Below are 23,284 nucleotides of genomic sequence, written 5' to 3'. Positions count from 1 at the left end.
TCTCCCTTCACACTGCACACTGAGACATAAAAATGCGATTCACAAGTTCATCTCTACTCTGAGTAAGTAGAAAAACAATTGCTAGGATCTCACGGTATCCCTTTAATGCTTGAGCTAATTTAATCAAGGCCTCAGTCAGGCTTTGGAATGATGTAGTGCGAGGGTAGGTTCCCTATTATGTTAATTCACAGGCAGACCTTAAAGCACTATTAATACCATGTCAGAAATGTCCAGTTGATCAAGTGTTAGATAGGCTTACCAGCTATCTAAATCTTGTAGTTATCCAAGCCAAATAATGTGCCTAGTGGCCTCATCCCCCAGGAGGTAGTTTAGTGTTGGAACCTAGCTGGACATGACCACATCCAAACTCCATCCCCAGGGGACAGTTTGAACAGTTTGGGGTCGCATGGGTAGTGAGCAATGGCTATGTATGGATGGACAAAGCCATCGCACCTCTCATTCCTCCGTGAAGATTTAACCCACTTTATTTGGCTTCAATGCTCTGTTAAGATGCTGTTTTCATGGAGACCTAATATGTGCAGTTTGAGTTACTCCTGGAATTGACTTTGCTCAGTGCTGCCCCCTCCATTGAGTAACTCAAGTTCAAGGCTTCAATTGGCATCAAAGTAATCTGTGGGGGGGGTTATTTTTAATGTATATAAAACATAATCTGTTCAAGAACCTTATCTGGTGTATTAGAAGCAATTATTGGTACCATGATTATCTTCAAAAACGTTTTTATTTAGATTGGCCACGAAGATTGGCATTTTTTCCATTCACTCTAATGGGGGATCCTGTTTCCTGTTAACCATGCCTGCAGTACTGAAGTCAGCCTTAACTTCTTTGGCTTTTTTACATTTAAAAAAATATTTTAACCTTTTATCTATCTAACTAGGCAAGTCAGTTAAGAACAAATTCGTATTTATATTGACAAACGCGCTCGGCCAATTGTGTGCCGCCCTATGGGACTCCCAATCGCGGCCGGTTGTGATACAGCCTGGAATCGAACCAGGGTGTCTATAGTGATACCTCTAGCACTGAGATGCAGTGCCTTAGACCGTTGCAACACTTGGGAGCTTCAATGAGGGGGCAGTCGTTCGCCACTGTTACTACGCTGGTAAATGACTATCCATCCGGACTTGTGCCACATAGGAAGTGTGTGTTTGACCCAACCTTCTCAAATACTATATAAGTACCCCTTATCTACAGCCTGTTTAAGTTGGCTGTCTAGTTTTTTTTAGTGACTGGTGACTGGTTAAATATCAATCCTTCTGTTTTCTCCCATCAGTTCAACAACTCCAACACTGGTATGTTCACCGTCCACACTGGGAAGGATGACATCCGGCTGATTCACAAAGTGAACTCATGGAACGGCTTGACCAAGGTGAGCTGTCTGGAGTTTAGTGATCACACAGCCATGACCTTTCACCTTTACAGATTGGTTTGAGAGGGGCAGTTAGACGCACAGATGAGTGAAAACAAATCTGGGCCCTTTGTTTTCATGGGGTCCTTTTACAATGGGAAAGGGGGATACCTAGTCCGTTGTACAACTGAATGAATTCAACTGAAATGGGTCCTCTGCATTCAACCCAACCTCTCTGAATCAGAGGTGTGCGGGTGACATCCATTCTTTCTTGCTCTAGAAAGAGAGCTCGATGTGTAACGGCTGTTAACCTTCTGTCTCTCTAGTTGATATATTGGAAGACTCCCCAGTGTAACATGATCAACGGTACAGCAGGACAAATGTGGCCGCCCTTCATGACCAAAGAGTCCACACTGCCGTTCTACAGTCCTGACGCCTGCAGGTACACACGCTTTCAAAGATTCACGTAGCCTAGTGGTTAGAGCGTTGGGCCAGTAACCGAAAGGTTGCTGGATCGAATCCCCGAGCTGACAAGGTAAAAATTTGTCGTTCTGCCCCTGAGTAAGGCAGTTAACTCACTGTTCCCCGGGAGCCGAAGATGTGGATTATGGCAGCCCCCCCCCCCCGCACCTCTGATTCAGAAGGGTTGGGTTAAATGTGGAAGACACATTTCATTTGAATGCGTTGTGACTAGGTATCCCCCTTTCCCTCACACACTCTTTATAGGTCTTTGGAGCTGGTGTATCAGCGTGAGGGGATAATGAAAGGGATTCCCCTCTATCGCTTTGTGGCTCCTAAGACTATGTTGGCTAATGGCTCAGACTACGCTCCCAATGAGGGCTTCTGTCCCTGCAGACAATCTGGCCTCCTCAACGTCAGCAGCTGTCGATCCAGTGAGTACAGATGCATACACACTCCCCTACGTATTTATTTGGACAGTGGCGCTTAAACTTGTAGTTTGGCTCCAGCATTTTGAATTTGAGATCAAATGTTTCATATCAGGTGACAGTACAGACAGAATGTCACCTATTATTTGAGGGTATTTTCATACATATGTTTTACTGTTTAGACATGAAAGCACTGTATCAAGTCCCATTTGAGGAGGTCACAAGTATTTGGACAAATTCTCTGATAGTGTATTAAAATAGTAAAACGCTTAGTATTTGGTCCCATATTCCTAGGACTCGACGACAACATCAAGCTTGTCACTCTACAAACATGCGATTTGTAGTTAATCATAACCGACATACCTTGTCTGGTAAACAGACTGGAGGAGGAAGTATGGCGCACACACACACCGAGGAGCCATGCCGCTGTATAAACACGTTTTAGAAACACTTGGGCATGAGACAACACGAGTCATTACACACTTATGTTCCCAATAGCGCCCCATAGAACATCACATCTCAAGATCACATGAGCACTTGGTGCCGAATTGTAGCTTGAGAAATGCCCACATACTATAGGAATGTTTTGTATAAATCATGATTCAATGTCAAGGGGATATTGTAAACCAGCGATGGGCAACTTTGATGGGATTGGGGGCCACAATCTGAACTCATCATGATGGGCCACAGTGGTCTGCATATCCGTATACAAATTCAGTCAGAGCTGGCCTTAGGCCTTTTGGGTGGTAAAGTGTGAGATTTGTACAGGGTAAAAGTGAACTTGAAGAAGGAAGGCTATCACTCCATACAATCCCCTGTGGATGGTGCTTAATTGGAGCCAATTTCTTCCTAGAAAAGGAGAATGAGCCAAAGCACAGGTCCAAACTATGGAATAACAATTTAGGGAATAAGCAGTCAGCTGGTATTCTGTCTATAATGGAGTGGCCAGCACCGTCACCAGATCTCAACCCTATTGAGCTTGACCGTGTGGTACGTAAGAAGTGCCCATCCAACTTGTGGGAGGTGCTTCAGGAACCATGGGTTGAAATCTCTTCAGATTACCTCAACAAATTGACAACTAGAATGCCAAAGGTCTGCAAGGCTGTAATTGCTGCAAATGATGGATTCTTTGACGAAAGCAGAGTTTGAAATTCAAAATTATTGAAATGAAAAATAAAAATGTCATAACCTTGTTAACATCTTGACTATTTCCTATTCATTTTGCGACTCATTTCATGTATGTTTTCATATAATTATTATTATTTTTATTTTTTCAAGTGACCCCAAATTTTTGAACGGTAGTGTGCTTGTTAAAAAGGAAATGTATGATGTTGGTACAAGTAAAGGCGACGTTGTATTACTATTGTGTTCTAGACGCCCCAGTGTTCATTTCCCAACCCCACTTCTACAATGCTGACCCTGTGCTGCTGGACTACGTACAGGGACTTCAGCCTACTGAGGACGAACACGGGCTATTCATAGACATCCACCCTGTGAGTAACACATACATGCTGTACTGAATTGGAACACTTAGAAAACTTAGCAAACAAATAAATGTCCCTTTTTCAGAACCCTGTCTTTGCAAGATAATCCAAATCATTTCACAGATCTTCATTGTAAAGGGTTTGAACACTGTTTCCCGTGCTTGTTCAATGAACCATAAACAATTAATGAACATGCACCTGTGGAATGGTCGTTAAGACACTAACAGCTTACAATTGTTAGGCAATTAAGGTCCGTTATGAACTTAGGACACTAAAGAGGCCTTTCTACTGACTCTGGGGAAAAACACCAAAAGAAAGATGCCCAGGGTCCCTGCTCATCTGCGTGAATGTGCCTTAGGCATGCTGCAAGGAGGCATGAGGACTGCAGATGTGGCCTGGGCAATAAATTGCAATGTCTGTACTGTGAGACGCCTAAGACAGCGCTACAGGGAGACTGGACTGACAGCTGATCGTCCTTGCAGTGGCAGAACATGTGTAACAACACCTGCACAAGATCGGTACAGCCGAACGTCACACCTGCGGGACAGGTACAGGATGGCAACAACTGCCCGAGCTACACCAGGAACGCACAATACCTCCATCAGTGCTCAGACTGTCTGCAATAGGCTGAGAGGCTGGACTGAGGGCTTGTAAGGCCTGTTGTAAGGCAGGTCCTCACCAGACATCACCGGCAACAATGTCGCCTATGGGCACAAACCCACTGTCGCTAGACAAGACTGGCGAAAAGTGCTCTTCACTGACGAGTCGCGGTTTTGTCTCACCGTGGGTGATAGTCGGATTCACGTTTATCGTCGCAGGAATGAGTGTTACACCGAGGCCTGTGCTCTGGAGCGGGATCGTGCTGGAGGGTCCGTCATGGTCTGGGGCGGTGTGCCACAGCATCATCGGACTGCGCTTGTTATTCCAGGCAATCACAATGCTGTGCTTTACAGGGAAGACATCCTCCTCCCTCATGTGGTACCCTTCCTGCAGGCTCATCCTGACATGACCCTCCAGCATGACAATGCTACAAGCCATACTGCTTGTTCTGTGGGTGATTTCCTGCAAGACAGGCATGTCTTGGTGGAAGAGTGGGGTAACATCTCACAGCAAGAACTGGCAAATCTGGTGCAGTCCAGGAGATGCGCTGATACCGACAAACTTTTGATTTTGACACTTCCACCCCCCCCCCCCCCCTTTGTTCAGGAACACATTATTTAATTTCTGTTAGTCACATGTCTGTGGAACTTGTTCAGTTTCTCAGTTGTTGATTCATGTTCATACAAATATTTCCACATGTGAAGTTTGCTGAACATGAGCACGGTTGACAGTGAGGATGTTTTCTTTTTCTGCTGAGTTTAGTAAGATGAATTTTTCCCGTTGACTGTGGACTCGTCCCCTTTTGTTCTAATAGGTCTTGGATAAGATGAGATCAGATTAGTGGACGGCCACACACACCTTTATGGTCTATTAGGGTCAAAGACCAGTGGGTTTCTGGCAGGCGATCATCCAGAGACAAGACGGCTCCAATGTGGCTCTACAGTTTCGCAGTCAATCGATTAACCCCTGAACTATACCCCGGTGGGTTTTATTTAGATGAAGAATGTCACTTCTCTGACAGATATATTGAGTTCCAGTTAGATTTGCGACGCTGGTTTTTTAGCCCCACTGGTCTGTATCGGGTGCGTAAGTGTTTCAATACCGTGGTGGTCTTGGTGCCCCTTAGTGTCAAAAAGGTCAAATTGAATGAAGAATTGGTTTAGGACGCTCAATATATCTGACGGGGGGGGCGCCACATTGTCTGAATGCCTGAAGCATCTGTGCCAAGTTCTTCCCCATTTATAGACGTGTGTGTGTGCTTTTACTAGTGCGAATTGGGCCCGTTCACATTGTTATAAACGTATATCTCTGGCAGTAAAAGCGATGCTGTTTCCCCTTATCTAAATTGATTGTGTAAACACATCTGATCTCATAGCCGTAGCGAACGCACACCATACAGCCTGTCCTTGAGGCAATCACCTGACACACACACAGAGGCTTGGCCAGAGCACTTTCTTAGAATTCATTTAGATAACATTTATTTTCCCTGGCTGAGGGTGAGAAACTTGTGTTGGACAGTCATTCTTGTATATATTCACTTTTTTTGTGTGTTTGTGACTCCTATGAGTCCTGCCTCTGAACTCATTTGTAGAAAAACATCCACTCGCTGTTTGATGCAAACATCGTGATCTTCAACTGTAATCGCAGAGAGCATGGTTTTAAAATACACTTGTGGGACAGCCAACGTGAGCAGATATCATCCAATTCTTTTTTTGTCCAGCTCCTGTGCCAAGTTGGATATGGTGTACTCTTTTTCATAGTACATTTGTCATTTAATAGACGCTCTGATCCAGAGCGAAGGGTTAGGTGCCTTGCTTAATTAAGAGCACATCGACAGATTTTTAAAATAAAATAACGTTTTAACCTACCGTAATTTCTGGACTATTAAGCGCACCTGAATATAAACCGCACCCACTGAATTATAAAAAAAGATGTATTTTGTACATAAATAAGCCGCACATGTCTATAAGCCGCAGGTGCCTACCGGTACATTGAAACAAATTAACTTGGTCACTATCTTCCTCCTCCTGTGCACTGAAACCACTGAAGTCATCTCCTTCAGTGTCGGAGTTGAATAGCCTCAGAATTGCTTCATCCGATGTTGGATCGTTTTCATTGTCAATCTCGTCACTTTCATCCGGAGGCAAATACCCCGCTGAGCTCATGCTGCCCCTTCAACACGCAGCAGTCCAGCCTTTCGAAACCCGTTGATAGTGGATTTTTTGACAATGCTCCACGCTGTCAGGACCCACTGGCAGACTTGACCATAAGTTGCTCTCCGCATGCGGCCCGTTTTAGTGAAGGATTTCTCCCCACTTGTCATCCAAGCCTCCCACTGAACACGGAGCGCCACTTTAAATGCACGATTTACACTGATGTCGAGTGGCTGCAAATACTTTGGGCCATCTGCTTTTCTTCCCTCTGAAAGCTTTTGGTGTCTTTTTGCACTGAGTCAGTTCCTCACGCTGCTGTTTCCAACGTCTTATCATCGACTCATTAAGGCCAAGCTCCCATGCAGCAGCTCTATTTCCTTTTCCAACAGCCAGATCGATCGCCTTCAACTTGAAAGCTGCATCATATGCATTTCTCCGTGTCTTTGCCATGATGAGGGTGACAAAATTACTACCGTAATCAGAATGATGGGAAGTTTGAGCGCGCTCGATTTACGTCACATTGTGTGACGGTGCTCAGTTTTTTGCCGGCATGAATCTTGTGAAAGTGGGAAAAATCCATAAATTAGCCGTGTCATTGTATAAACCGCAAGGTTCAAAGCGTGGGAATAAAGTAGCGGCTTATAGTCCGGAAATTACTGTAGTCGACTCGTGATTCCTTGCTGTAGAACGTTGGCCACAGCATGAGTTCTGTAGGACTGAAGGCCATTAGTGACCGTGGTTGCTTGGGGTCCTTAATTATATACATTGCTTTTCTGTGGCAGTGGTTAGTGTAAATGTCCTCCTATAGCAGCTCTGTTTTTTGGTGCAATCTATCTTAACAATCCTCTAAGGCCTGGGGGTCATGTATGTGGTTTAGGTTGCCTGCCATGCAGTAATCCACCCGGTCCACGATGAAACTATATAAAAGGTCTCAAGTCAAATGGTCTGGAACAGACATTAGCAGCTAAATATTTAAGACGTGTGCATGCTAATGGTAAATTGTCTAGCACAGGACACAAAGTCGGTGACCTTTTTTTAGCGATAGCCTAATTGGAGCTGTAGCTTTTCTGTGTATTACGGTACGAGGAAATGGGTATTATGGTGTCGATATTGCTCCTATAAACAGATTAAGGCCAGATGTGGGGGGGGGGGGGGGGGTGGTAGTAAGGCTGTGACTGGTGCGTTTGGTGATCCCGTACTGTTGCTGGCCAATACACTGCAACTAATTATTGGCACCATGTCATAATATGGCTGAAGGTGATAAGATGTATTGTACAGATAAGACTGCATCTGAGCTGCTAGTATTTGCCCCCAATAAAGTTGGTTTTTGATCGCTGACTAAGCAAGAATCGCACACTTGTTTTAGGTCACTCTACAATCACACCACTGCCAATTATAAAAGCATTGCAGACATGGCAATAAGCTTTGCCCAGTAATTGGTTATATGACCGGTCTGTTGGTGTGTAGCAATTTTAAGGGGGGACAACCACAGCAGGGTTTGAGCCAGTCACTACCAACTGTGCCAATTAGGGCCAGATCTCTTGGTAGTGTACTTCCATACAAGGAGGCGTCGTTATCTAAGTGAAGACATGGTTTGTAACTGCTGCTGTAACGATTGGCAGTGGGGATCAGACGTGGACTGTTGCGCGAAGCATAGTTCCAGGAGGGAGAGGATATGGCGAGAGGAAGGCTCCCCGATGTGGAACTGACCATCTGGGGTTGGATTGCAGCTTGACACCTGGTGGTCCCATCCACAGCCCTGGGCTGCAACTCTCATCGAGGTCCTTGCCAGCCTGAACTGTGCATGTCAAATCAAATGTTATTTGTCACATGCTTCATAAATAACAGGTGTTGACTAAAAGTGTAATGTTTACTTATGGGCCCTTCAGAACAATGCAGAGACTATATTTTAGAAATCGAGGAATAAGCGCACACTGACTGATAACTTGGTTATATAAACCGGGTACCAAGTCGCTGTACAGGGGTAGGAGGTAATTGAGATGTAATTGTAACAACATACAGGAACTCAAGTCTTTTTTTGTTCACCTGACCTAGAATTCCTCACAATCAAATGCCGACCGTATTATCTCCTGAGAGAATTCTCTTCGGTTATTGCCACAGCCGTGTATGCCAACACCACGACTTCCCTCAAGTAACTTGACTGGGCTTTATGAAAACTGGAAACCATATATCCTGAAGCTGCAGTTTTAATGTCGCTGAGAATTTTAACAAAGCAAATTTGAGGAAAATGCTGCCGAAGTTCTATCGACTAGCACTCGCGCTGGAAAAACACGACCATTGTTACGCTAACTTCCACGATGCATACAAGGCCTCCGCCCTCCTTTTGGCAAATCTGACCACGGCTCCATTTTGCTCCTCCCTTCCTATAGGCAGAAGCACGGATACTTCCTGTTTTGAGTTGAGGTCTATTCAACGCTGGTCTGACCAATCGGAAACCATGCTTCAAGATTGTTTTGATCACGCGTACTGGGATATGTTCCGGGTAGCCTCTGAGAATAACATGGACGAATACGCTCATTCGGTGACTGCGTTTATCAGGAAGTGTATAGGAGATGTTGTACCCACTGTGACTATTAAAACCTACCCTAACCAGAAACAGTGGATAGATGGCAGCATTCGCAAAACTGAAAGCGTGAACCACTGCATTTAACCATGGCAAGGCGACTGGGAATATGGACGAATACAAACAGAGTAGTTATTATCCTCCAAGGCAATCAAACAGGCAAAATGTCACTATAGAGACAAAGTGGAGTTGCAATTCAAGCGACTCAGACAAGATGCGTACTACATACGTAAGAGGTTTTCTTTTCAATTTCTCGCATGGAATAACCTTCATTTCTCAGAACAAGAATAGACTGACGAGTTTCAGAAGAAAGTTCATTGTTTCTGGCCATTTTGAGCCTGTAATCGAACCCATAAATGCTGACGCTCCAGATACTCAACTAGTCTAAAGAAGGCCAGTTGTATTGCTTATTTTAATCAGCACAACAGTTCAGCTGTGCTAACATAATTGCAAAAGTGTTTTCTAATGATAAATAAGCCTTTTTAAAAATGATAGACTTAGATTAGCTAACACAACGTGCCATTGAAATACAGAAGTGATGGTTGCTGATATTGGGCCTCTACGCCTATGTAGATATTCCATTTAAAATCAGTTTCCAGCTACAATCATTTACAACATTAACAATGTCTACACTGTATTTCTGATCAATTTGATGTTATAACTGTATTATGGCTTGGGGGTAGAAGGTGGGTGGGGCGGTTGTATGTTAGTCAGGGTGTGTCACGATCTAAACTCAGGTTAAGATGATGACAGATCAATGACCTCTAGTCTGTTTTCAGTCATCTATTGATTTCTGTTAATGTTCACATATGTAGCATTGCATATGAATGTAACCTATAGATATACTGATGTCTTAGTTAGTGGACTCAGTCGATAATGTTGGTTTAGCAGTCTGTTTTATGGCTATAGGCAGTAACATTTGAATGTGACAATTGTGGAGAGATCGCTCTTGTTGACCAAAGTCTCATGTTATCCAGTCATATTAGGGCTGGGACTTGCCAGAGACCTCACGATACGATATTATCACGATACGTAGTTGCTGAGATATGTAGTGCGATTTTTCACGATTCTATATGTATTTGTTGCTCACTATATGCCTGCTGCAGAGGGACAAAGGGAATGCTGAAAACACGTTGCCTCACTATTTAACCCTGTGAGACCCAAGCATAGATTCAAATGAAGGGGGAAAAAAAACATATTACTCGCCAGAAATACTTGTAATAAGCCTCTTACAAATTTCAAAATGTAAGTTATTTTTATAAGACAATCTGATGAAGTGTTGCAAAAATGCAACATTGAGCTTCAATGGTAAAAAAAAAATTTAAAAAATGAAGGACTGAGAAATTGATATTAAAATCACATGAAAATGGATCAAAAGCATATACAGTGCCTTGCGAAAGTATTCGGCCCCCTTGAACTTTGCGACCTTTTGCCACATTTCAGGCTTCAAACATAAAGATATAAAACTATTTTTTTTGTGAAGAATCAACAAGTGGGACACGATCATGAAGTGGAACGACATTTATTGGATATTTCAAACTTTTTTAACAAATCAAAAACTGAAAAATTGGGCGTGCAAAATTACTCAGCCCCCTTAAGTTAATACTTTGTAGCGCCACCTTTTGCTGCGATTACAGCTGTAAGTCGCTTGGGGTATGTCTCTATCAGTTTTGCACATCGAGAGACTGAAATTTTTTCCCATTCCTCCTTGCAAAACAGCTTGAGCTCAGTGAGGTTGGATGAAGAGCATTTGTGAACAGCAGTTTTCAGTTCTTTCCACAGATTCTCGATTAGATTCAGGTCTGGACTTTGACTTGGCCATTCTAACACCTGGATATGTTTATTTTTGAACCATTCCATTGTAGATTTTGCTTTATGTTTTGGATCATTGTCTTGTTGGAAGACAAATCTCCGTCCCAGTCTCAGGTCTTTTGCAGACTCCATCAGGTTTTCTTCCAGAATGGTCCTGTATTTGGCTCCATCCATCTTCCCATCAATTTTAACCATCTTCCCTGTCCCTGCTGAAGAAAAGCAGGCCCAAACCATGATGCTGCCACCACCATGTTTGACAGTGGGGATGGTGTGTTCATGGTGATGAGCTGTGTTGCTTTTACGCCAAACATAACGTTTTGCATTGTTGCCAAAAAGTTCAATTTTGGTTTCATCTGACCAGAGCACCTTCTTCCACATGTTTGGTGTGTCTCCCAGGTGGCTAGTGGCAAACTTTAAGCGACACTTTTTATGGATATCTTTAAGAAATGGCTTTCTTCTTGCCACTCTTCCATAAAGGCCAGATTTGTGCAATATACGACTGATTGTTGTCCTATGGACAGAGTCTCCCACCTCAGCTGTAGATCTCTACAGTTCATCCAGAGTGATCATGGGCCTCTTGGCTGCATCTCTGATCAGTCTTCTCCTTGTATGAGCTGAAAGTTTAGAGGGACGGCCAGGTCTTGGTAGATTTGCAGTGGTCTGATACTCCTTCCATTTCAATATTATCGCTTGCACAGTGCTCCTTGGGATGTTTAAAGCTTGGGAAATCTTTTTGTATCCAAATCCGGCTTTAAACTTCTTCACAACAGTATCTCGGACCTGCCTGGTGTGTTCCTTGTTCTTCATGATGCTCTCTGCGCTTTTAACGGACCTCTGAGACTATCACAGTGCAGGTGCATTTATACGGAGACTTGATTACACACAGGTGGATTGTATTTATCATCATTAGTCATTTAGGTCAACATTGGATCATTCAGAGATCCTCACTGAACTTCTGGAGAGAGTTTGCTGCACTGAAAGTAAAGGGGCTGAATAATTTTGCGCGCCCAATTTTTCAGTTTTTGATTTGTTAAAAAAGTTTGAAATATCCAATAAATGTCGTTCCACTTCATGATTGTGTCCCACTTGTTGTTGATTCTTCACAAAAAAATACAGTTTTCTATCTTTATGTTTGAAGCCTGAAATGTGGCAAAAGGTCGCAAAGTTCAAGGGGGCCGAATACTTTCGCAAGGCACTGTACATGTGATATAAAATATTGTCTAATGGTGTATACATTTGAAATGAAGTCATATTTAATTTGAATAAATTGATAAATTTCACCAATCCAAATGTTAAACTTTTTTTTGATTGAATACGGATAAACTATTTTGTGTTTTCTATGTAGAGAACATCTAACACATTTTTAGTAATATTTGGTTGGCCTTCTGGCTTAATTTGAAGAGAACCTTACTACTTACCATAAAATGAATGTTCTCTTAAACCACAATTATATCTTTTTTTATTTATTTTTATATCTATGACATTTAATGTGACAAGTTCTGTAAGTAATTGGTTGTCCATATTTGGAAGGGAAACAATCCAACTTGTCTGTCTATATATGATCTTGACCCGATGTCTGTTTGGCAACCCTTTAAGGCTTTTTGTAGTGTTTCTGTTACACTTACGAAACTAACTCTGGCTCGGGAATTTTTTTGTTTGTTGCAAAGTTGGGTCTCACAAGGAGCTGCAGAACAAGTTATATGATGACAAATACTGGAGTTTTGGTTCAGGTACAACTAACTTACGCTAGCTAACGCTACCTACAGTAAACACAATTGAGTCATCAATATCATCTAAAATATTACTAACTTTTGGGGTTTTTTGTTAGCTAAGTCATATGGTGTGACATGATATAGGCAGGTGTTGGTGTTTCAGATGGGGAGTTAAACGACTCATGACTTAAGTTGTGAAAGTAGGCAGAGGTAGGTGTCTGATGACGATGCCTTCAAACTGCAGGCCTTTTTGCTCAAATCAGGTTTGGAATACTGACTGTCCGAACAGCAAGTGACCAAATCGGCGCTGTTTGTGGGTTCAGACAGCAGTCATTTGCTGACGTGGCTATTCTAGACGGGTGAGTGCTCAGTGGTGTAGGCTGATTGGTGCTCGTGCTTCCTGTCACTCAGAAGTTATGTAGCAAGCGAAAGGTATTTTTGGTTTAAAAAAAAATAATATATATATATATATTTTTTTTTATTAGGGTCCCAATTAGCTGTTGCAAAAGCAGTAGCTACTCTTCCTGGGGTCCACATGAAACAATACAGAACATGAACATACTTAAAACATATTTTAAAGGCACACTTAGCCTACATATCAAGCGGTGTGTAAGTTGACTATGCAAACAATTTTGGTATTTTCAACACGTTTCTTATGAAGATAAGTGATGCTGTCAGTCTGCGCTTTTGTGTGCTCATTTGTTTTTCAACAGAACAGTGACCCAAAACACACCTCCAGCCTTTTTAACGGCTATTTGGCCAAGAAGGAGCGTGATTGGACCACAAAGTGAAGGAAACCCTGTTTTTGCTTTGTCATTTATGGGCTATTGTGTGTAGATTGAGGGGGGGCAATTTAATCAATTTTAGATTAAGGCTGGAATGTAAAAAGTGGAACAAGTCAAGGCCTGAGTACTTTCTGAAGGCACTGTGTATGCTGTATATTTGAGTTCAGGACTTTTATCTTGATCACCATTGGTGTTTTTATATAGGTTTCTCATTGTCATTTTTAAAATGAATAAGCCAGTGAACTGAGAACAGTTGATTTGTGAGGTTGGACTGATGCTCAGTCTCCGAGCTCATAGTGGTGTGGTTGTGTCCGCACGTGTATGCCCCTTGTGTTAATTTAACTTGCGCGTGTGTTTTTAATCCACTGTTTTGACAAAATGCAGACTTTAATCTATGCCAGTCAAGTTATGAGGGGATGCACTCGTTTGTGGCACAAAACTGTTTGGGAACAAGGGAGTGGAATGAAATGATCCTGGTAAAAGAAGGTGAGACTAGATGTGTGGTTCTAGCTCTCTCCCTAAGCTTAACGACTGTCTATCCAAATAAGAGGGCAGAGAGCCTTTGTCCAAACACAAAATATTTTTCCATTGAGGACGCACAGTGCTTTCTCATTAATGTGCATTTCCTCTCCTTACTTGCTTACTGTAGCAAGTATTTTTGCATTGACACTCTCCTCTGTCCTTATCCTCTTTTTTCTCTTTTCTATCCTTTCCCTCTTTTCGTGGATTGTTTGTGTGCTGTTCAGAGGGTGACTGGGCAAGACAAAAGATTGCAGTACTTTTGAACAAGGTGTGGTTCTAGTTGCCAGGTGCACCGGTTTGAGTGTGTCAAGAACTATAGCGCTGCAAAGTTTTTTTTCCCCGTGTGTATCAAGAATGGTCCACCACCCAAAGGACATCCAGCCAACTTGACACAACTGTGGGAAGCATTGGAGTCAACATGGGCCGGCATCCCTGTGGAATGCTTTTGACACCTTTGAGTCCATGCCCTGACGATTCTGAGTGCAAAAGGGGGTGCACTCAATATTAGGAAGTTGTTCTTAATGTTTAGGACACTCAGTTTGTGTATGTATGTGTAGATATATATATATATATCTCTCTCTCTCTCTGCAGGAGACTGGTGTGCCTCTGAATGTGTCTATCCGTCTGCAGCTCAACCTGTACATGAAGAAGGTGTCGGGTATCACGTAAGGACCCCCCCCCCCCCCCCCCCCAACCCAGCACTCCCCACATGATGACAACTCCTTATCCCTGACCTTTAACCCCAAAGGCCAAAAAGCTGAAGGATCCCATTAAATCTGGGAGTTTCAGTTCTTTATGTAGGATGTGTTTTTGTGCATCTCTGTGAGTAACTGTTTTGTCTGTTGCAGGGAAACAGGGAAGATCTCGGAGGTTGTGATGCCCATGATCTGGTTTGAGGAGGTGAGTGGTGATTAGAGTATTACTGGGTTCGTTTACCCCCTAACCTGCTCTATACCTCTACCCTCCCCCCAACACTCTCCAAACCTAACCAACACACTCCATCTCTCACCCATACCCCTAGATCAGCGTTTCTTAATCCTGGTCCTGGGAACCCAAAGGGCAGTGTAATATCACTGCCAACCTGATACCACTAATCAACTCACCAAAGACCAGGATTAAGCATCACCGCCCTAACGTGTGTGTCTAGCCCTTTTTAACACCCTCATAACCCTGTCCGCTCATCAGATTTGTGTTCCCTGTGTTTCTCTACGTCTCTCTCTCTCGTGTAGAATGGCTATATGGACGGTGCCATCGTGAAAACGTTCCACACCAACCTGGTGCTATTGCCAATGGTGATGGTGTACATGCAGTACTGTTTCCTAGGCCTGGGCCTGGCCACTGTTCTGGGAGCTGTACTACTACACTACAGCGGGAAGGTAAGGCCTCTACAGCACATGGTCACCGCTCGCTGACTGTGGATGGGAACGTTTTGCGTGGCGTGTTGGATGGGAGAGCGAGAGTTTGTGTGTTCACAAACGGAATGTGCTGCAAGTAGTTGTGAGAGGGGAGAGACATGAGTCATTCTTTAGTTTGCATGGGTACTAGGTACTGTGACTCTTGCACAGTCCTGAGCAGCCCTCTGTTACCCACCAGAGAACAGGCTATTCCCACAGCCTCGGCTAACAAACCAACACACTGGCGCCCCCCTTTCTAACTACCAGAAAGGGTGCTGTGAGGTCTCCCCCATCTCCCTCTGAGTGGCTGTAGATTGTGATTTATGCAGTACAGTGGTGCCACTTGGGGACACACACACAATGCCACCCTCACCGCCTCACTCTCGTTAGACTAATCACGGGAGAGATTTCCTTAACACACTCATCCAAAGGCACATGTTGTATTTTACATGGCTGACTCTATACGTTAGCCAGTTAATTTGATCAACGCATGAACGGAACTCTCAAGCCAATGCTAACTAGAGTTGTTGCGACGACTGGAAGTCTATGGGTATATGCTAGATTAGCTCAATGACGACGTCTATGGGTGTATGTACTAGCAGATGCCCTCAGACGTCCAGTCCTTGTGCTAACGCCAGTTAGCATTGGCTCACGAAAGTACCTTATCAAACTTCATACTGGACACAGACACAGAAATGGTCTCCACGAGTTCATCTGACTCTGGGGAAGTAGACTAAGGGCCTCATTGCCAAGACTCTTAAAAGGATACTTCAGATTAAATATGGGGTTATTTGGTGTATCAAGTCAGGTCAATGCACATTTCAAGGTTATTTTAGTTTTTGAACGCACTGTTCCCCAGGGACCATAAAGACTACCCATACGTACAGTGTATGGTTATGGCATGTACACAGGCATTTCAGGTCACGTGGTTATGACTAGTGTGGCGTGAACGGTTTTCTTTCTTGCAGGTGTTGTTGAAAAAAGATCCGTCTACAGTGATAGAGAACCACAGGGTTGGTTTACACATTAAACTGTTCCCAATCACTCCAGAAAAGATGCCTCTGTCAATCAGGAGAATGTGATGGCAATATGAATATACAATTATATACCCTGACAGCTTCTGATCGGCTTTGATTTGATTATAAGGACCCATCCGTAGGGAGGGGAAGGCCAACTTTGGTCCTTGGGGGCTGCTCCCCCGTGTGCAGGCTTTTGCTCCAGCCAAGCGCTTGCACACTAGTGTTCATGGTCTTCGATCTTTAGTAAAGTTATGTTGGAGATTGAAGACGGTGAGTACTGTTGTGTTAGCTGAGCCAGGTGTGTGTGGAAGCTGGGTTGTCGCAAAAGGGCTGCACACGCTGGCCTTCCCGGACCGGAGTTTTCCTGATCGGGGGGGAGAATGCGTATAACGTGTCAGTTTCAGCCTGATTGTGTTACTGTACGAAGTTGATTTGATCAGAGGAATATGGAATCTGATCATCCCTTCTCAACTGGGTCAGGTGTCAATCAATCCAAATGGCACAATTGATTTGTCAAGACTGTCTGAGGTGCGTCATTAACCAATCGCATGAGCCCTGCATGCCACACCTTTAAATCTGTCTTTCTCAGTTTTGAATCTGCACACACACACACACACACACACACACACACACTGCAACAATTAAAACACACACTGCATGAACACACACATTCAGCCCGTGATTAAATGACCCAATGGCTGAGTGACTAAATACTGCACTTCCTGTCTCAGTCAAATCAACCACCTGACAGCCAATCAGGTTGGTCAAAGATTTCCTGTAGCTGCTTCTGACTGGCTCATTAGTAAAGGTCTGGCTATCTTTTAGGCAACGGTTAAAGACCCAGTAAACGGCACAGATGGACACATTTATCATGAATGACACAGGTAGGTTTCAGGCCGACATACACACTCACCCCTTTCCTGTACATTGTGTTTGCACCTTTTTGTTTTCTACAGGTCACAAACGAACACAAACTGAGGGCTCACACGAAGCATCACGCTCACCCATATTTAATGTACAAACATCACTATCATTTAAAATCTACTTTTCTTATCCACTGTCGTTGTGCCATGTTTCATACGACCCAGTGGTCTGCCCATGTTTGTGTTTTTAAGTGTCCAGTCAATCTGAGCATGGTTTGAGCCAGAAACTCCCGACAGGCCATAGTTAATGTTCTCTTGCAGCAGACCCTCTGGTTGAAGACTGCTGTTATACAATTAGGATCAATGTTTTGGGAGTTTAAATGATGTTACCAGAATGTGGATTACAGGCGACGCTCTGTAGTCAAACGGGTGTATTCATTACGGAAACAGTTTGCTTCCATTTGGTTCTTAAAAGGTAAACAACTCGACAAGAGTTTCCATTGAACAAATTCGGGTAGGTTTCTCCATTTTTGTTCCGGTTGTTTCAGTTTAAGAAACTGTTTACAACAGAATCAGTGGAATGAATACACCCAATGTAAATCGAACTGAAAAGTATCTGAACATTTGTTTGGTACGAGGCATTGTTTATGGGCCTTTTGTAGTGAAAAGGTGTTGGTGCGTGAGTTTGATAGATCATTAAGAAGTTTACTCTATGCCCACCACAGGAGGCTGGTGAGTGGAGGACAGATGATGATGATGATGATGATAATGATAATGATAATAATAATAATAATAATAATAATAATAATAATAATAATAATAATAATAATAATAATAATAATAATAATTGGGATGAAGTGAATTGTATCAAATGCAAGGAAACCATGTCTACCATTCCAGCTATTCACTATGAGCCTGTTCTTCCAAATTTAAGGTGCCACCAGCCGCCTGTGATGCACAAATTAACTCAATGAAATGACAGTGGTGTCAGCTGCCTAGTTCGGCTCCAAAACAGACTTGATCCTCACTACGTTGACGGTGTTGAGCTTCTAACATCCGTTCTCTTATACCCTCGCCTCTGACTTCTCCCATCCCGTTTCTTTCTCCTGACAGATCATAAAATGTGAGAGGACTGTCATACCGGACGCCAGCGTGAGCACTTCATCCAGCGAGCAAACCCCTCTAATACAGGACCACGTGGACTAACACGCATGTAGGGGGCGAGCTGCCTAGCCCAGTTCTGCAGGACACTCTGTGCATGTGTTTTATTGAGACTGATGATCACTGGAACTCCCAAAAAACACTGATTCTCTCTTGCGATCTATATCTCTCTCTCTCTCTCTCTCTCTCTCTCTCTCTCTCTCAGCTATAAACTCTCTCACCTGGTACAGTTCTCACCTGGTCCTGCATCTGCTCCGGGAGACTTTGGAGACCGTCATTCTGTTCAGTACTCACCGGTCAACAGGGAAGGGCAGGACCACCCCGGTTGGTTCTGCTCTCTGGTGGTGTCCCATCCAATCCTCCAATGAGGATCCACTATTGGAATACATCTCCGCATCCTCAGTCGTTGTTATGTGAATCCTTCCTTCGTCTCTTTGTCCTTCCAGTTCCTCCGATGTTTTAACAACTTAGTATCATGTGTTTTTACTATTCCTGAAATGCCATAGGAAACCACACCACTAGATCTGTATTGTCCTGCTTTCCTCTCCTCTGGTGTGTGTAGAAGTTGCCTGTATGCACAGACCTAGGATCAGATAATCCTACCCTTAGCCTTTTAGGGGAAGAAATGGAAAAGTGACCCAAAATCGGCACCTAAAAGCAACATTCTACAATGTCTCACCAGACCAACGAATCAAAAAGTGAACTTGTTTCTGGGGTAAATTCCAGTCAATTCAGGAAGTAGACTGAATTTCCAACTATCTTCCATGCTTTTCAATTAGGGAAACTGGAATTTGGTTTACTTTCTGACTTGACTGGCATTTAAATGGGATTTACCCCCCAACTCGGGGACAAAGGCTTACCCACTCAGGCTGCTCCAAAAACACATGACTTGTCGGTGTTCCACATGGGATATCATTTGTCTTTTTACCTAAGCACAGTACTTGACTTGGGCAGGAGCTCACTGGAACTGAGTACTGGCAACTCAAATGTTCTTCTGCTTGAATTCCTGCACCTCCCATTGACTATTAACTCCAAAGTATTAAGGAGTTCTTGCACTTAAATACAAACTGTACCAGCACCCAAAATGAGTACCGGAAAGTCAAACACTTGCCTAAACATGTCTACACCATCAGATAGAATTCATAGCAAACCGAAGGAAGGGTGTGTGAAAACAAAAGGGATATTTATTTACATTACATTCTATTTGGCAGATGTCCTTGAGTGTCCTGAAAGGCATCTTACATAAAATCTGGTGCTGTACATACAATCTATTTCATTTAGGCCTATGTAATGCATTTGAATGAATTATTTACCGGGGAAATCAAAAAAGAAACTGTCAGCTTACCAATTTCAAAATAATGGGAGGGTTCTTGCATGTGTCACTTCACACTGATACCATGTGCAGTAAACCGTAGCAATAGCTGTGTAGGCTAGGCTAGACTGTGTAGGATACTCACCGTGAGCCAGCGGGAACTCACTAGCCAACAACGCTCACTGTTTACAATTTTTTTTTTTTTTTAAGATACCATTTCTAGAACAGGATGTTGGAGCATATGCCATGTTATTTGATCTTAGTGATTTCACCATGAAGGGCCTCCTGTCCCCCTCCTTTTTACTCACGGATCTAATTTAAGGGCCTTTTAAGACATTTTCAGTAAATTTATTCAGCGCTTACAATTTTGTTTTCATTCAACACTTCTTTTTTTTTTTTGAAATGATGAAATGCTCTTCTCCACTTCGACTCATGGACATCAGTCCAGTGAAAAAGTTATTTAAATGTATGCTCCGATGTGCCTCGCAAATAATAGGCTATTGTCTTACCCGTGTTAATAGCCTAGCGTGAGACTAATTTTGAAATAGAAGGGATTCTATGTTATTTATAAGGGTAGGCCTATGTGGATAAAACTGGAGCTGTTATTTATATATGAAAATAGGCAAATGCATGAAACAGTCAAAGCAGTATTTCCAGTCAATGATTTTTAGGAATTGAATTGGAAACAGAACTGTGCCCTGTTTCTCTGCCCATGCATTATAGTTAGGCCCTATAGGCTATCGATAATTTAATTGTTCATCAGATACTTCATATACAATTAATATTCTCACCCATTACGTTATTGTCAATTTAATCTAGTCTTTATGCTAACTATATGTAAAATTACTTTTGATATGGTTTAGGTGTAGTTTTGTTGGGCCATCGGCTGCACAGACCTGATGGGCAGGGGGGGAATGACATCCTCTTAATATCAACTAGAATTGAGGTTATAAGCATTGCGATTCTAACAACGATCACGTGTTGGACTTATTTAGGACAGGGGTGACGGCTTTAAAAAGAAAAAAAAAAAATTAAATGGCATAGTAATTGGAGAAAGTGAATTTCCAGTCAATGACTCTTTTGGCTCTCCTAGTGTTAAAGGGTTACGTTTGTGTCCGCCTAGTCTATAGTCTCCTGGTTGCTGATCCAGAGAAGTTGCCAAGCCTGTTGTGATTATTACTGCTATATCAGTGCGTTTTATGTTCTAGTCTCACTCTAATAATTATAGCTCTACGGTTTATTATGTGTAGTAGGTCTTTTTTTTTTGCCCACCTAAATTTTTAGCGGGCCCCGCCGTGAATGGATTTCTGCCTATGCCACTGCCTCGACCCCATTTTTTTTGTTTTTTTGCAATGTTAGGAATAACGCCTCATTCAGAGTAAATTAGTTGACCTAGAAATGTCCCTCTACTGATGGCATAGGCACCAATAATGACTGACTGTTTTACTACACCGATGTGAATTTTCAATTGGAAACTTCTACTTTGCCCAAGCCCAAATTGACTCCTAAACCCTTGCCACTCCATGTAGATTGGAGAGGATTGGATAGCTCTGGTAGCTCCACCTTGCCCTCTCTGGATTTTCACCATACAGCAAATGCTCATGGGCGTCCAAGGCTAGGGGTCAATTTGGAATTGGGCCGTTTAGGGTGTGTCCTGTGTGTTGTGGCCATAGACCAGGGGTGCTCAAACTTTTGGGCTTGGTGGGCCAAAATATAATCTAAGTGGTGGGCCACGGGCTGAACGTATAAGTATTTATTCAAATAAAATACAATTTTAAAAAAGGATAGCTTTTTAGTAAGCATAAAACAAAATCACACTTCAAAACATTGTAGCCATATAACTTGAAACCCAACTACATTCTGATTACCACCTCACAGGCAAGACAATTTAGTGTGTCCCCTCCCCCAGGGGCCATTTTACAAATGTTGCCATGACTTATGCCATGTTCATCTGAGTGAGTGACTAAGTAAACAATCAGTGGGAGGCCCCTGGTGGTTAGGGCCCCTGGGCACATGCCCAGTTGGTAGTTTGGTGATTAGTCTTCTACAAGGTTTAGGTAGTCTAGCCAGCTATCTTATCTAGCAATAACAAAAATATGTTCCCTGACATGGGCTACATTACCATGAGAGGCCAAACCAAATGTTGTTGGCCCTGCCATAGACCATACTGTACACAGTAATAATTCTGTGATTGAATGTAAAGAGCGTAGGACCTAAAAATGCTTGTGTCCAAACTGTCTACATCTCAAATGGCACCCTATTCCCTATATAATACACTACCTTTGGCCAGAGTGCACTATTAGGGAGACATTTGGGATGTATGTATTGGGCAATAGGGTGTGTTTCGGGAGGCACACAAGGGTCTGGATGCGTTTCATTGTGTGCTTTTTGACAACGCAGGATCTTTCAATGAGATGGCTGTTGTGAGATTTGTGAATTTGCACCATCGTACTCCTTTAAGTGGCGAGGATAACTTTGTAAATAAATGTGCCATGAATTGGCGTACATTACTTCCACTGCTGGGTTGGTCTCCTGTGGTATTTTACATCGGGTGTGTGTGCTTGTGTGAAGACGTAAACATACTTTTATACTGGTTTACAACACAAATGAACACTATGAAACCTTCCTTCACTGTTTTTTCACACCCAAAGACTATTTAGATGACAACATTGTATTTTTTATGTTTATGTTCATACTTAAAGTGCAATATAACCCATGATGCTTCAATGTGTGTGTGTGTTTGCTCTGTACGCATGTTTGTATGCATACATTGTAAAACTGTATGCATAATTGTGTGCTTTATTTATAATGTATACAAAGACATTGCATTACACACACACACACACACACAGTGTGAATGTTAGTGTGTGTCTCGGGGTGGTGTGGGAAGTGTTTGACATTCATGGAAATGACTCCAGTGGTCAACAGAATGAAGGTGATGACAATCACAATGGTTACTATGCCAACAATCAGGAACGAGCCACCATTTCACTTTCTCTCCCCCCCCTCCAGCTTTGGCTGTAAACACACCAGAGAAAGAGAGGGGTGAGAAAGAGAAGGGTAAAACATGCACTGTAGTCTATGGCATGTGCTGAACTGCCAAGATCCCACTGTTTGGATAGTCCCTAATAGATGCTCAAACTATCAACGACAACTTGATATGCAACAACTTTGGAAAGGAAAGAGAGAGAGGGAGAGGAGGAAGGAGCATAGAGAGTAAGAGAGGGTGGTTTTGGGATATTTCGACATCTTCCTGATTCTTCAGTCCTCTCCTATAGTCCCAGGGCCACCCATAGAAATAGAATGAAGCGAAAGGATGTCTCCATTCAAGATGATAATGGCATATTGGGTGGACTGGCAGCCATTGTGAGTGTAACTATGCCAGGAAGTAAAAGCAGGAAGTGTACCCTTCAATATGTGCTGTGATTTATTGACCCAATGAAATCACAAAAAGCATTTTCCTTTGCATGAGCCAAATCAGTTGCCATATTTTGAATGAACATTCTACATTACCATGACAATCCAGCATCAGTTGATAGAACGAAACACCATGGGAATTATTGCATCACCCAACCAGGCAGCCATTGCGAGTTTACCAGTCAAATTGCCAGGGTTAGAGCTTCCAAGCCCGTT

The 23,284-nt window shown here is 42.9% G+C and overlaps 1 protein-coding gene across 4 annotated transcripts in view; it reads left to right on the top strand.

Annotated features, from left to right (window-relative positions):
* Window positions 1–22,167, top strand: part of LOC139388801 (scavenger receptor class B member 1-like) — a 29,541-nt gene extending 7,374 nt beyond the window's left edge. The window contains exons 5-14 of one of the 4 annotated variants that reach the window (XR_011629333.1): window positions 1,289–1,384; window positions 1,690–1,805; window positions 2,090–2,256; window positions 3,625–3,743; window positions 14,494–14,567; window positions 14,751–14,802; window positions 15,132–15,278; window positions 17,141–17,199; window positions 18,292–18,346; window positions 18,545–22,167. Coding sequence is in view for 3 of the 4 variants with exons in the window: in XM_071135729.1 (XP_070991830.1) it covers window positions 1,289–1,384; window positions 1,690–1,805; window positions 2,090–2,256; window positions 3,625–3,743; window positions 14,494–14,567; window positions 14,751–14,802; window positions 15,132–15,278; window positions 18,292–18,346; window positions 18,545–18,756 (1,038 nt within the window). In the remaining variant the exon portion in view is untranslated. Of the gene's footprint in view, window positions 1–1,288; window positions 1,385–1,689; window positions 1,806–2,089; window positions 2,257–3,624; window positions 3,744–14,493; window positions 14,568–14,750; window positions 14,803–15,131; window positions 15,279–17,140; window positions 17,200–18,291; window positions 18,392–18,544 lie in introns of all 4 variants that reach the window. The other 3 variants (XM_071135729.1, XM_071135730.1, XM_071135731.1) reach the window with 3 other exon arrangements.
* Window positions 22,168–23,284: the final 1,117 nt, after the last annotated feature.

This window comes from Oncorhynchus clarkii, chromosome 29, assembly GCF_045791955.1.
Source record: "Oncorhynchus clarkii lewisi isolate Uvic-CL-2024 chromosome 29, UVic_Ocla_1.0, whole genome shotgun sequence".
Taxonomy (NCBI): domain Eukaryota; kingdom Metazoa; phylum Chordata; class Actinopteri; order Salmoniformes; family Salmonidae; genus Oncorhynchus; species Oncorhynchus clarkii.
The sequence above is the reverse complement of the archived record's forward strand: the minus strand, read 5'-3'. Positions and strand labels throughout refer to the sequence as shown.